This window comes from Scaptodrosophila lebanonensis, unplaced genomic scaffold, assembly GCF_003285725.1.
Source record: "Scaptodrosophila lebanonensis strain 11010-0011.00,11010-0021.00 unplaced genomic scaffold, SlebRS2 tig00001415-arrow-pilon, whole genome shotgun sequence".
Classification (NCBI taxonomy): Eukaryota; Metazoa; Arthropoda; class Insecta; order Diptera; family Drosophilidae; genus Scaptodrosophila; species Scaptodrosophila lebanonensis.
This window is the reverse complement of record NW_022060742.1, coordinates 6,213,512-6,229,757: the sequence shown is the minus strand read 5'-3', so window position 1 is coordinate 6,229,757 and position 16,246 is coordinate 6,213,512. Positions and strand designations below refer to the sequence as shown.

General features: G+C 37.1%; 1 protein-coding gene across 1 annotated transcript in view; it reads left to right on the top strand.

The window, feature by feature from the left end:
• LOC115632819 (protein vein) overlaps positions 1-16,246 on the top strand; it is a 53,866-nt gene that overhangs the window by 36,095 nt on the left and 1,525 nt on the right. Inside the window, exons 2-4 of the mRNA XM_030530071.1 lie at positions 13,522-13,702; positions 13,777-13,904; positions 14,818-14,935. Coding sequence (XP_030385931.1) covers positions 13,522-13,702; positions 13,777-13,904; positions 14,818-14,935 — 427 coding nt within the window. The remainder of the gene's footprint in view (positions 1-13,521; positions 13,703-13,776; positions 13,905-14,817; positions 14,936-16,246) is intronic.

Below are 16,246 nucleotides of genomic sequence, written 5' to 3'. Positions count from 1 at the left end.
GGCATAAGGCAGCAAGCCAGACACTTGGCCACTTTTTCCAACTTGTCTTCATCGTCATCGTTGCCGCCGCTGCATTTCTTATAACGTGCTCATTTTCCTTTTCTGGCATTTCGCACGAAATTGGGTTAAGTTTGTTTTGCCTTGCTTTGCTTCGGTTTTGGCCTGGTCAAGATTTTTCGCTAGATTACAATGCAGTGCGCCTCATGACCGTTATTATGACGGCTTATTATAAAGTTAGGCGCGCTGGCTGTTCCACCAACTGCAACTGAAACAGCAACGCCAGGCCAGGCCAGGCCAGGCCAGGTCTTGCCTGCCGCTCTATTTATAGCTCAGCAAAGGGCGCGTCCTCCATAGTTGTTATTGCTCCGGCTGTTGTCTGTCTGATCTTGATAGCAAGGTTGGCCATAACAGTGGCTATCAGTGATGCCAGGTTTCAACTGGAAAAATAGGATATTTCAAACTAAGAAATCGGACAAATTTTGAACGCATTTCGAGTACAAATACAACTAATTCTGTTTTTACACGGAGGATTGGTTCCCGAAACAACCGTGTAAAAAAAGACATTGATCATATGTAAAAATAGGTGATTGGTTCCTCATCTCTAAAGAAATATATATGCAACAAAAAAACGTGTAAAAACAAAATTAGGTGTAAAAGGGTTAAGAAGATCGAAAAAAAAATTATTTCAATAATATAAATAGCTTGAAGCAAGCTCGCAATCCAAGAATCAATTCAATAATGTATGATTAATTAATGGAATAAATCAAAAATGTTCAATAACATAACAAAACGGAACTAAAACGGTACTCGATACTTTGTGCAGGCTAGATCATGTAAACGATACCCAAAGCTTGTAACTTAAGAAATAAGGAGTGAAAAAAATCAGTAATAAGCTTTCCTTACTACTCCGATTTTCGTGATATTATGATATTATTAAGCTTACGAGTATATGATACCTTGAAGTCGGAATTTCGATTCTCTGAAACTGAGACTAGGGACTAATAGCAGCATATTTTAATCAGTAATTTAAATAATGTTAATTAATGAATCCAAGAACAGCTTTTATATAAAAGTAACTAACATTCTGTGAAGATATTTATCGAATTAATTAAATAGACATAAAGAGCTTTATCTAGGGACGATATGTAAAAATCACAAAGCACTAACTAATTTTAATACGCGATTATGCTTTAGTAATCTGGACTCTCAGGCAAATCTCAGGCAAAAATTGGCTAAGGTCTCAACACTTGGGCGCAAATATTCCAAGTCAGGCTGAGAAAGAAGCAAAGCGCGCTTAGTCATGGCACTTGTTGCCAGTGCGCGCGAAATTGTCGCAACAGCAACAACAACAACAGCAACAACAGAAACAGAAACAGCAACAAGGGCAAGAGCAACAACGGCAGCAGCAGACAATGTGTGCTCACCCACGTAACTTGGCTAGCTGTGTGTCAGTGACTCAAGTTGGCCAACGCAGTGAGCCAGCGAGAGGCAGGCACTGCCTTCCGATCGCCGGCGTTTGTTGTTGTTGTTGCTGCTGCTGCTGCTTCAATGGCATTGGGACGGGCCGTGCATGCAAAAATAATGTCGTCAGAAAAATTGATCGATTTAAAAAGAATTAAGATCATCAGGCAAAACGGCGGCAGGCTGGAAGGCAGGCAGGCAGGCGGGCAGGCAGGCATCCTGACTCACTGACTTAGTGAACGACTAAGCTGCTGCTCCTGGTTGGTTGTTGTTGCTCTGGCTGCAACTTAATTATGGTTTGTTTGCTTTGACTTTGACTGAGGCGGCAGCGGTGGCGGCGGTGGTGGTGGTGGGGGCAGCAACAACAACTTGCAACTGCAACTTCTTTAACTGTCTGGGAGGCGCGCTTTGTCATGGCCAAACAATTGTGCTCCTCATTCTCATTCTCAGCCTCAACCTCATCCTGATCGTTCTTCTGACTTTTTGCTGATGTCGTTTGTGCTGTCACTCGTCGTCGTCGTCGTCGTCGTCGTCGTTGGTCTGGCCTTTTGGTGCTGATGGCTATCAGCAATCAGGCGCTTTGTGCGCCAGGCCCCAACAATAACAACACCAACAATATTGCCTGCTGCACAAATTAAGAAAAAGGCAATGCAACAAAAAATTAAAAAAAAAAAACAGAAATAAGAATATAAAAAAATGAAATGCAGTTTCAATTCCAAGCGATTTGCTTGCATTAATCAAAAAAGCCCAACGAAATAAGTCATAACAGCAGTTAAGAGATAAGAGAAGAGGAGGCAGCAGAAAACAACTGAAAGTGGCAGAAAGCAGCAGAAAGCTACTGACTGCTCTTTCCTACTGTCCCCTTTCCACTTGGCCTTGGCCAAACCTTCTGTCGGTCCCTTTGTCTGTCTGTCGGAACGGAACGCTTTTTGTAATTCACACGCTGTCGCTTTTTGCTGCCACAACCATAAAGCAACAGGCGCATATAAGTATGTATGTAAGAAGAAACACACACACACTTACTTACATTGAAAGTATTAATACACGAGGGTAGTTCGGCAAATAGTAATAGGAAAAAAGGTGTTTGGCTAATGCTACGGTCAGACAAGCAAAAATTTGCTTACAAATTTAAGTTAGTCAAAACTATTGCATTCTTATTAGTTTTGATCCAAAATAAAAATACGCCAAAAATTGTTTCTAAAATTATTGCCAAGCTACGGAGAGATATAGACGTAAATTTTCGATCTAAATCTATCAAATTTAATTTTAAGTATTGAAGGTTTAAAATGATCAGAGATCGCAAATAATAACATTAACTAGAAGCTTGAAAAAAGCGCGTTTTAGAAATATACATATAATTATATACGTACTATATATTCACACATTTTAAAAGCAATTAATATTTCTCCCTTAATATCAGAGAAATTCAATTTAAAAAAAAATTTTTCGGGGGTTCATCGTTTGTGGAAGATAAAATATATTAATTAGTTTAGCACGCACAGTGCGCACAAAAACAATTCTAACAAATATGATTTGTTTGGCAGTGTTCGTTAGAATCAAAATCAAAATCATTTTTACAGTCAAAGATCTGTGCTGATAAATAACATAAATTCATAATAAAGGCATTCATAATAATACTCAAGATAATATTTATTATACACTCATAACTCAAAATTGATACTAATATTGAACATTATCGTTTCCAATGCCAGCTAACTAATTAATGTATAACGTGGCTTTAAAGTTTTAAAGTTAGCTGCAGTATTTCCGCATTTAGGGGACATCAATAATCAAACTATAGATATTTGAATACTTTCACGTTTCTATGATTGGCATTACAAAGAAGCATTCTCCATTTCCTCTATCTATCAAGCAACCTGTGTTCTTACGAGTACTCGTACATACATACATATGTGTGTGTTTGCCTGAAGTTTCCTGCCTTTGGCTGGCAACACAAACAGCAGCAAATTGTTATCACTGTCGCATTGTTTTCTTTCACACGCCCACCAAAAAAAAAAAAAGGGGGCAAGAATGAAGACAAACAGATAGGGTGGGAGGGAGAGAAAAAATGTTTTGACACAGCTCTAAACGGTTAGAATATTTAAATTTACATAAAATAACAACAAATATTTGCATAACATTTTGTCAGTTTGTTGGAAAAATAACAAAAGAAGCAGAAGCAGAAGCAGAAGAAGCAGCTGTAGAAAAAGAACAAAGAGCTGAAGAGCTGAAGAGTAGCTGCCAAGGCTATGGCTGAATAGCATTTGTTTGACATTCTGGGAGGTGGGTGTGGGTGTGTTTGTGTGTGTGTGTGTGTGTGTGTGTGATTGGTTGAGTGTGTGACGTATTGTGACGCTTAGACCGTGAGCAAACACACGTCACGACAATCACAGCAACAGCAACAATAACAAAAACGTCGTTAACATTAACAAATTACTGTTAAATTCTTCACGTGCCTCATGCCGCCACGTCTGCGCATTTTAGGGGGCGCTTATCATCAAACGCGTTGCAGCAACAAACAAATTATAAATCAGCATATTTAATCGTGCTACTCGGTTTAGTGCTGACGTCGTGCTTGCCATCCGTATGAGTGAACGAATGAATGAATGAATTATTCTGTACTAGCCAGCGGGTACCAATTTGAAGTGATAAGCCACCCATCATGATTCACAGCTTTATGCGTTATATGGCCATGCCAAATTGGCCAAGAATTTGGTTGCACACCCACGCATTAGTCAGCCGTTTGCAACAGCGGCAATATTTTCATTTTTTCTACTATTGCCAAATACTATAGTACATGTTAGTTATGCAAATAAATGGCCACCATGGAACGTGAGAAAGAAAAAGCAGTCATTGCGATAAGTTGTGAGCTGTAAAACAATTCTTTAGTAGAGAGCGTGCCGTCTGCGGCATTTTCTCTCTAATTGTTGATGCGTCTTTTGGCTGTTTACACAACCACAAACATGCAAACGTTTGGACACGATTAGATCTTGGCAACAGCTGGTCTGATTTGCATATTCACATGCCTACAAAAGAAAGATTTGAAAAAAGTAGCTGCAAACAAAGAACTAAATTAAATAAACAAAACAAATGAATAAGAAAAATAAATGAGCACCAGACCAAAAAGCAGAAGAAAAAATAATAAAAAATTAAATAAAACACATGCAGCAATTGAATTTTGTGGCATTTACTTTGCTCGAGTGCTGACTGTGAGGGATGGGAGTAGGGGGGCAGGACGAGTGGAAGGGGCATATTGCAGCGCTTCATTCACTCACTTGACTTAATTAACAGCGAAGGCAGTGGTAAAAATACTATGCTACTCATACATACATATACATATATATATACATATACATGTATAAAGTACTATATGTATATAAAAGCATAAAAACGCAACGAAGTTCAAAGTGGGGACAACGACGACGACAACGAAAGCGCAAACGAAGACGAAGACGTTGAAGTGTCCGCAATTTTATTTAGCAACATTTTACAGCACTCCGAGATAGTATATGTGTATGTGTGTGTGTGTGTACGCCTCTGTGCATTTACAGTTTATCACATAAATTTGCTGATAAAACATATTAAAAAACTCTTGAGTCTTCAATTTTGGAAATTATTTAATCAGAGATAATAATAATGTTCGTAATATGAGTAGTTAATTATGAGGCTATTGATGTTCTTATCGTAAACCTTTTGAGCCTATATTTTGATATTCAAAGAAGTATTTCATTAGAATAAAACTTTCTAATGCGAAACAGACGATATCCAAAGTTAAGTAAGAGGACGTTTTTTTAATATAAGCTTTTGAAATTACTTTATATAAGAGTTAGCTTTGTACATCTTAAGTACATCACCCAATGCATATTTATATTTATCAAAGATATAAAAGATTTTGTGGCTTCTTTTCACTGCATTTTTATCAGAAACTTCACTTTAAATTTATTAAGATTACTCTCTTTATATATTTCTTAAATTCAGTGTACGTTATTTCCGCAGTCGTCTCCTTCTTCCAATCGAAGTCAGCCTAAATTTTACACCCCAATTTTTCTATCAGCAGGCAGTCAGGAAACAACTAGAGAACAAATATTACATACGTGTGTTGGTGATAAAGAAATTATAATAAAGAGCGTATTAAAGTTATTTAAGGTTTTTTATTATCAAGAGCTATTAGCGACAAAGTTGTAGAACAAGCTTATTCGTGAAAAGACACCTCTTATTTGTCAAGGGATTCCGACTAAAAGTTCTGCAGTATAAAAATGTCATCAATATCCTTGCTAACATTGTCTTCTGAGAAATTAACTTGTCATTCAGATTGTGACATATTTCTAGCAAGATTAAATAAACTTGCCACTCTGTCATAATACTTATGCCTACTAGTGTATGTGTAGTTATATATGTGGGTGTATTTGAATGATCGCGCGCTGTCACTTATCTCTTATCTCTTCTACTATATAGAATATACATATATATGCATACATATGTATGTATGAAGTGCGCCTAAGCCTTAACTGACTGCAATTCTTGGCAGAAATTTACTGATTATGTCTAAGAAACATGTATTATTGTTGGTATTGTTGTTGCACAGTTGCACATCACGCTTGATATGCAAATAGTCCCAATTAGTTATCTGGGGACTGGGTTTTCCGCAGTTGGTTTTGCCACTCTTTTTTTATCGCCACATTGAGGCTGAGGCGCCTTTGAATTTTCATTTGTGGCCAAAATTAAGTTCATTGCTGTTGTTGTTGTTGCTGTTTGCTTAAGTTGTCAGCAGCGCCAAAATGACGGGCAACAACAGCAACAACAGCAACAACGACAACAACAACGCAGTGTGCGTGCGGCAGTCGCTTCAAAGGAAATCGCGATACGTATACGCAACGTACGCACATATATACAGACACACACACACAGAGGCGTAGAGGGGCAAATAAACAAGCGCACGGGCAAACAAACATGGAAAAATCGACAGTGTTGACAACATTGGGGAACGAAGACAGCGTCAAGTAGGAAGAAGAACTAGAAGGAGAAGAAGAAGAAAATGGATGGCAACATCATTTGCCTGTTTTGAGTTTGATTTTTCATCTTTTTTTTGGTTGTTTTTTCTTGTTATTTGCTATTTTATAGTTGCACCCCTTACCGCTCCTGCCCCCCGTCCACCAACTGTCCCAGTCCACAATCATGGCATAACATTTCCCATTGCGAACATTTTCGCCACACGTGCCAGCCATCCATCTCAGAGAGATGAAGTCGACGACGAAGACGACGAGAAAAACGACTGGGCCGAGTACACTGCCTATTTATTTAGCTGCCTATCCGATTGAATGCCTGCGGCGGGTTTTTCAACTTTCCGGTTTATGGTTAGGCATTAGAACAACATAATTTTGTTGTTCTGACTACTGTTGTTGTTGTTGTTGTTGTTGCTTCTGTTTATTTGCAAGCGCTTTGATATCGCTTTGGGTGGCTGTCGTTGAAGAGCTCAGGAATCGCCGCTGCAGGTGTTTGTCTATTTGTCCGCATGTATATCTGTCTGGCAAATTATTGTAATTGCTGTGCGTGTGTGTTTACTTTGCGCAGGCACTGTGGCATGACACTAGTAATGAAAACAATAACAAGACCAACAATAACAATGCGCCAGAAATAACAACAATTATTTATCAACTATAAACCTTGAGATAGGTTAACAAAGGTCTTTAAAAGAGCTAAAAAGGTGAGGAAGTTCAGTTGCAATGATCATGCAATTTAACAGCAATCGTATACGTAATATTTATATAATTGTCTATATCTAAATCTTCACTGTAACAGCAACTTATATAGCGAGAATATACTTCAACTGGGATATTTAGGCTATTAGTGGCGTTTCATTATGATTATTATGATAACAAACATATAACATATGAATACATATCTAAATATACATATCTAAAAAATGCTGTACCAATACCGAAAGCATCCCAAAACAATAAGTTGGAAAATACCAATACAATTTTGAATAAATAAAGACACTTTAGGGATCCAATAACTGAACAACACTGAACTATACTGACATCATGCAGCTATGACACAAGAAAACAGCGCACACAAAATGGAATAGTAACATAATGATTTAAGCAAAATATTAAACAATAATAATTTCTTCCAAATATTTTAAATATTTTATTCTGAAAGCGATTCTTAAATGCTTTAAAAGAAGTAAATGAAATGGTAATGCCGTACTTAAATAAGAAGATAGACATTTAGTACATAAAGACTAAGACTTAAAAAAATATTGAATTGAAATATTGAAAATGCATTTTTTTTCCTATGTAAAGGCATCAGAATGAGTCTTGAATGAAAGAGTGAATGATTCTAAAACATAGTGCACTATTTTTCATTAAAACATTTCCTTAAATAGAAAGTAATCTTTGGCATACCACTGTGCATAAAAATGACTTAGTCTGACTTTTCGCTGTTAACGCATATTTTCCGTCTTAGTTGGCCATGTTTGCGTATTTTATGGGCATTAGTGGAAATTGAGTGGGATAATATTTTATGGCCTCATAAATCACTTGCGAAAATTTTACATACCAACAAACAAAATGTAAAAAAAGTGATTCTATTTTCAAATGTTGGAGAAATCATACAGAGAATGACACAATGTCGACAAGCGGCTAACGAGTAGCGGGTAGCACGATGTCGCCGATGTTATGGACGTCGTCGTGTCTTCTGGTCCAATAAAAATGAATCAAAAATTATAAAATAAATAACGAGCGCTACGAATTGTGAGTCGCCAACCCCTTTGGAAGCAGCAACGCACGCGACAGTCTCAAATCACATAAATATTATAGCGGGAGCAGTGTTTTTGTTTTTATATATTTTTTAAGTATACATTTTTTGGACAACAACTTTTCCTATGTATGTAAAACGTTAAATGTGAAAAATATGGCAGGAGGAAAAATCGGATTCGTTAAGGCGGCAAGCGGCAAAGAAAAACTTCCGCTGCCATTTGGCTACGCATTAAGCTCAAATGTGGGTCACATCCATTCGTGTGTGTGTGTGTGTGTGTAGCCAAGAAGATACTGCCAAAATAAATTGTCTTGCTGTTGAAATTGTTTTCAAGCACATTGCACATTTTCACATTTCAATTTTCTTAAGTAAATCAGAAGGTAATGGCAATCACGATTGGAAAAACCCAATGACAAACAACAATAGGCCCCTCAAGTGCGACTTTTTTTGTTTTGTTTTTCATTTCATTAATAAAACAATAAATTGCGGTAATTATGAATGGGCGGGCGCCTCAATTGAACTGCAGATGGCGCCACAGCAACGCCATCGTGTCGCATGCAATTTGCTTATTAATTCAATAAAAACTTAATAAACGCCACACCACCACTGTCTGAAATTCAATGCTTGCGGGTAGTATTTAGGTATGTGGGTGTGGGACGGGGGGTAAGGGGCGTGGTAACACTCAATCTGGCAACGCTTCATTGCGAAGAGCACATGCACATGTTGGCCCCATCCCGCTCACACTTATGCAGTCAGTCGCCAAGGAGGCTGCAATGTCTCCCCTGCATTCGTTTTTGTTTTGTTTTTTTTTTCGCATTTTTAGTTGATGGATTTGCATGAATCATTGAGGCGTCACGCTCGGTAAGAAAAACGCGTCAGCAACAGCAAAAGCAACAACAAGAACAACAAGCAAGACAGAAAGAAAGAGCACAAAACAGAGAAAATGCTCTGAAATGCAAAAATAATATTGAAATATGAAAAGTTATTTTAATGCTCTGGCTGGCAACGAACGACGACGACGACGACGGCTGCGGCGACGGCGACGGTGGCGACCTAAAAGAAGAAGAGCATCAATGACAACCACAACGACGACGACAATTTTCCTGCCTTCGCTTTGACTGAGTTTCCTTTTCGAGTTTATGTAGTTTATGTTGTGCGTACTTCTTGTTGTTGTAGTTGTTGTTGTGCCAACAAACTTTTCCGGAAACATGGCGCGACAATAACAGACCCATGCACTGAAAAGTGTTGACTTCACATAACACCAGGAACTTGCAATGAGACCTCGTAAATCTATTAGAACATAGTTCTATTCCCATAAGTTCTCCTTCAGAGGCGCATTTAATTCGCAATCCAAAGTCACAAGAATGTATTTACTTATTATGAAGAACCAATTTACTAAGTTTCCCTCTTTGATTCTCAAATTTGCAACCAAAGCTTTCCAACTAAATTAGTTTGTTTTCCCCATAATTTTCTTTAGCTTCTTTTTATATCAGTTTATTGCATAACTTATTAGAATTCTAAAAATGTTGCACCTTCCCAGAACTACACAAGAGGAAAAGCGAATAAGAAATTGGAATTACAAGTATAAACATTTTCGTAAAAGCCCCCTCTTGAAGCATTTTTTAATAAAATGTAAAAATAGGTAAAATAAACGATCAATTATAGTATTGAGTATGCCATTATGTAAATACGATTTCAATTAAAACCTAAAGGTAAAATAATATAAATTTGTGTGCGACTTATTAGACTTACATAGACATCTTATTCTATTTTAGGATTCCTTTATTAACATATATTTGATAAATTTTCAAAATTGATAATTCACTTTTTCCATACAAATAGCTAATTTAAAATTCTGAAAAAAGTGTAGAAAACTTGTCATTGGATTGAAACTTCTGAATAGCATAACAACCCATAAAAAATGTGCTTCCCAGTCTACATAGATCTTCCAGTAGGCATAAAAAAAGGGTAAGATGGGATTTGAATCACCCATGACTTAATTGCTTCACTTTATACATATATATTATTCACGTCCTCGATCTTCTAAAAATATTCATCTTCTTAACCAAACTTTAAAGACAAGTCGTATAAATTATAATATTTAATATAATTTCAGTAAATGCTTTCTTTTTAAATAGTGCTGCTTTTCTTTTAATAAGATTAGGCGAACAGTTCTTTTGTAATGCAAAATCTTGGTTATTGCCTGTTCGGATCATTCAAAAATTGCCATATGCCACTTAATTGCTTTACGTGCATATAATTGGCCTGACGATGCCAAACAAATATTTTACAAACCTACATATGTATGTACATATATGCGTATATATGTATATGTATCTATGTATATACATATAAGTAGGTATATGTACATAAAAGCAAATTGTGAGCAAAGAAAAATGAAATAAAATGAAATTCATAAGCGTTTTTTAAATCATTTTTTAAGCGCATAATTAAGTCATAATAATAATGAAATGATATGCCAATTCTCTGGCAGACTCAGGCCTGTGTGTATTTGTGTGTGTGTGTGTGTGTGTGTGTGTGTGTGTGTGTGTGTGTGTGTGTGTGTGTGTGTGTGTGTGTGTGTGTGTGTGTCAGGGCAACACACGCACACCTCAATCGCTTTATGGCCGAAACGGCAACAGAAACAGCAGCGCCCCACAAATAAAATATTCTTCTCATTATTATTATTATTATGGTATTTTTCTTTGTAAATCAAAGCAGAAACTTGAAAAGGCTTCGACCGACGCGCCAAGAATCTCTTGGGCCTGAATGACAATTGTCAACTTGTTTGCGTGTGCCGCCTTCAATTCTTAATCGCATTTTGTGAGCCACTTGTGAGTCCACAGTCCGCCTTCCCCCGTTTCATTATTTGATGCCCAGCATGGCTGTGCTCCGTTCTTTTCATTCTTCGGTAACGTTAATCATACAATTTTTTGGGAGCGTGAGAAATATTCGCATACAGATGGATGGTGATGGGCGGTGAGGGTCGGTGAGGGAAGGTATAATCAAAATGTGATTTTATGGCGCGGGACGGACGAACATAAATTATAAACAATAATTTATCTTTAATATGCTACATTTAACAAAATATAAATATTTTGCGGCATTTTCTGCAAGCATTACGTGTGTATGTTCTCTGAATTCAAATCTGAATCTTCTTCCTCCACTGTCTGGCCACGCGAGAGGCGCATAAATTAAGATTCGCTTAGCCTTAAATCAAATCTGCAGACTGCGCGTCAGCGTAAAGCGGGAATATGTATGTTGTTTAAAAATAGATCGCTCGTTCGCTCGACTTCTAGTCGCATTGCCAGCAAATTTCGCTGGAAATAATGTGTTTGTATGTGGAAAGAGGTGGGCCCAACACCTTCATTGCAGCAAAGAAAGATTTGTGCATTTCAATTGAATTTTCGGCAACAATGAAAACGCAGCGAACCCACACAAATGAATAGCCAATAAATAAATGCAAATATCTAAATGTTGATGACGATGATGAATCATGCCCGGCCACATTTAATTGCCAATTACACACCCCCCACGCACTCGTCAATTAAGCATGTGATGCTGCGTGCTAATCGCCCCCAAAACTCCCCGAATCCCCCCAATTGGACTCGATCGAACCCTTCGGCTAACAAGCAAGCATTCAATGAAATAAATCGTCTACCAAGACACGTGATATGGCTAACTAATTAAAGCACTTGTGGGCGCAACCGAACAAAATAAATTCTCTTCACGATGGCCAACATTTCATTGCCAAATGACTCAGTCGGTTGCGAAGGAGACTTTTTGGCAACCCAAATCATTTCTTAAATGTGTAATTGGCTCTTTGATGAATACGCATACCCATGTAGCTATAAGTATACATAAATATGTATACCTAAATAGAGACACTTACCTGGCTATTTTAGATATACATGTACTACTCATATACAGCGTACTGCAAAGCACGTGAGCCTAATTCTCGCATTACTTGCATTCATATCGGTTTTCTGAAATGACTAACTTTCTAGCTCTATCAAGTGATTACATCATTGCGCCGGCTATCAGAACTAAGTAAACCACGATGTTTTATACTAGTAAGATTGGCAATCATGCGCTAACAGCATGCTAGCTACAAAGAACGATCGAATTAAACAATTATGGTATATTAAATGGAGTGGATTAGGGAACTAAAGCAGGTGGCAGAGATTGCACAAATTATTTCCCATCATTTATACAACTCCCGTTTTTTATATTAATTTATTATTTATTACATTTATCACAACAAGTTGACAAATGAAATACTTATAGACTATACCCCAATAGGCAGAAGCTGTAGAGATGAGGAAGTGGAAGAAAGCATGGAGCCTCTACTCTGTCCAGCTCTAAACAGGCGAAGGTTTATTTGTCTAGGGCAACCCGTTCTAAACGATCTCACTGAGATACCAAGAGATTGTGTAAATAGCAAAATTTAAGGGCAATGATAGCAGGGAATTGTTTATCTTACAATGAGCCTCTAAAACCCAAGTGGCTGGAAAAGCAACATTTCTAGCGACTTGCTCGGTGTGAAGTTTCTTTTAATTTTATTTTTAAGTAGACCCAGGCAATACACAAGTATTTGTTAAATTCAAATTGGAATTATTAATATATTGTAATACTCTCGATTGTTATTCAGTATCCTATTAGCCACCTATAAAAGAATTGAAGTAATTGGTATTGAATATTATTTATTGAGTCCACATTTATGGTTTCTGTTTCTGCTTTTTTGAAAAGTAAATCACAAATCACAGTGATAAAAGCATATTTCAATATTGAATTCCTTTTGATTGAAAAAGCATTTTAAAGACATTTTTCAAACTCATGCCTATTGAATGTCTGTCTGGCCATACCTTTAGTTGTTTATTTGCTGCGACAGCTCAAACCCCCTTTCTTTACAACAGTTTTCAGTTTTATTTGTTTGTGTTCAAAGTAAATTAAAATGTTTTTTTTAAAAATTGTGTCCTTGATAACCTCGCTATGATGATGGTCGTTAAACGGGCGCCACAGCAACATAAAATTTGTTTTTAAACAACTTATGTTCATCATTATTATCGCATAAAAGTAAAGAATTTGTGAAATTTTTAGTAGATGTATATGTACCTATAATGTTTATGGGCACGAGCGAACAAAAATCAACAACAACAACAAACATTTTAAACATTCTTCAAAACATAAACAAAGTCATCAATTTAAATTAGAAAGTAATTAGTATAAAATATATATAAGTACATATAGATGAACGGCATTCGAGAAAATCTTAAGCTTATGTTTGGAATTGTTTTACAGCGCAGGTCGCATCGATAACCAATATATCAGCCAGCAGTAGTACCGGAACAATCGGCAAACCGCTAAATATAACATGCAAAGTGGAGGGACGACCCCCGCCCAAGGTAACATGGTTCAAGGATGGGAAATCTTTGGCTCGCAAGCCGGTACATCGCAAAATATACCAATTCAAGCATTACAAGTAAGTGTTGATCGAAATAGCGAATTGGATCATAAATCATTATTTCTAATCATTATTCATTTCTCAACTTGCAGAAGACGTTCCGTGCTAACAATAATCTCCTTCAATAGTAGCGATAAGGGCACCTACGAGTGTCGTGCCAAGACCATAGACCGTAGGAACGACATCGCTAAGAAGCGCATATCAATCAATGGGCCTTCAGGTGCGTTCCAAAAACTTACCTATATCTGTCTACAAGTATATATAGTATGCTATACATACATACATATAGTACATGCTTTATGCTGCGATTGATAAAAATTGATGTCATCATGGCGACAGCTGACGATCCTCTGATCGTTCTGATCATGCCAAGTTGCCAGTTTGCCGTGTTAAAAATTAAACTGCTCCAATTCATTTCTTATTTATGGCCGCGTTTGAAGGCAACAGCAGCATGTAGCATGTGTACCAGATACATATGTATATATAGAATACGTATCTGTTCGATATACATATGTATATTTTATTTGTTTACCCTGTACTCGAAGGGTTGAAGGGTATACTAGTTAGTTGGTGTGCAAAATGTATGTAATGGGATGCGTGGCAGTGCCATTGCTATAGAAGTAGGTACATATATTATCAGAACAGCGAGACTAACCGATAACTGTCCGTCTGTATGAACACCGAGGACTTGTGAATGGAAAGAGCTAGAGACACCAATGCTGGTATGTAGACTTGCCTCATCCATACGCAGGGCAAATTTATTCCATTATTTTATGAGGCTTACATAGGAACAATCAGTGTAAAATTGACTTTTTAGCTTATACAGGATCTCTTAAGCAAGTAGCTATAGCTTTTGTATAGAGGCTTATAATAATCTGAAGAATTATCAAAACCATCGGTGGAAAAGCCAATCTTGCTTCTATTTATTTTGATATCGTAACAAAATTTGTGTATTTGAGTTTTTTTTTAAAGTATCGCCATTATCTATAGTTGTATAAAAACATTAAAACGAAAGAATTTAATTTATGGTGGATGCAGGGTATATAAGAGTCGGGCTGGCACGACTTTTCCATTCTACTCGATGATGTACGTAACCCGTAACTTAATTTATAAATATTGCTGTATCATTCCAGTCCAACCACGGCCAAATCCTCCACCTCGTGACGACGGCGTACCTTGTAAGGAGAATGCCCCTTGCTTAAATGGCGGCGCCTGTTATATGATCACCAATATAAGCATCTTGTTCTGCAAGTAAGTATATAAATACATATATGTCATACATATCGTTTAAATTCGTAACTGGCTTTAGCAAAACCTAAATGTACCAAAATTAAGCCACTGCCCCTAAATGTATTTGTAAGGCCATAGTTCCAATGTGTCTAGACATTTCTATTCACTGATCGGTTTTGATAACTAAACGAGCTTTCTGTATTTATACTCTGTACATGAAAGAGAGGCAGAAAGAGGCGTGGCAGACCCCACAAAGTATGTATATTTATTCTTGATCAGCATGACAAGACGAATCGATCTATGTCTGTCTGTCTGTCCGTCTGTCTGTCCGTATGAACGCCTGGATCTCAGAGACTATAAGAGCTAGAGACACAAAATTTTGCACAAAGATGCCTTATGTGTGTACGCTGTGCAAGTTTATTTTATTTCTTTTTTAGTTCCCCCCCCCCCACTTCCCCCTTTGGGGGCTTTCCCGATTTTCCATTCGTATAATCGCCTATATCTCGGAGACTATAAGACCTAGGAACACCAAATTTTAGTCCAAGATGCCTTTTGTGAATACGCAGAAAATGCGTATTTTGAATTCCCCTCCCTCTCCCCTCTCCCTCGCAAATCGTAACTCCCGTAATTCTTGGAATTTCGAACTCAAATTTGGGAAATACCCCCAGTTAGTCTTTGCGTGTCCGTATGCAAAGTATGTTTTTACACACAATTAACAAATTTTAGACTCTTACACCTCACATATTTTGAAAAGTGTATTTAAAAAAGTTGCCTAGAAACCACGACACATGCCTTTAGCTACAAAAACAAATCCGAAAGTGGAATATGCGGAATTTTTATACCCTGTAGCCGTAGGGTAAAAAGGGTATATTAGGTTTGTGCAAAGTATGTAACATGCAGAAGGAAGCATCTCCGACTCCATAAAGTATATATATTCTGAATCAGCATGAAAGCGAATTTTAAGGGTATTTGTGATTGCTCTGTAAGAGTTGACTTGATTTGTGTCGATCAGCAATGTAAGCAACAAAACTGCGGAAAATATGGGCACACAGATTGATCAAAGAGCACAGTTGCTGTTTAGTGTTTGTTCCATCTTCTGCTAGAGTTTTGATAAACTTTAAACAAAGTCAAATGTTAAGCAGCGCTTAAGAAGATCCTCTATATTATTATTATCAAAATATTGCCGCAGCATATGGCATACATATACTTCATAGTTAGTTTACCTTTGAAGTTAGAAAATAAATCAATTGTTAAAATTTGATAGTTTTGCAGCTAAACAATTTATTTAAGGAAGCACAACTCGAATAAATAATCATTATGACGCTGACATTT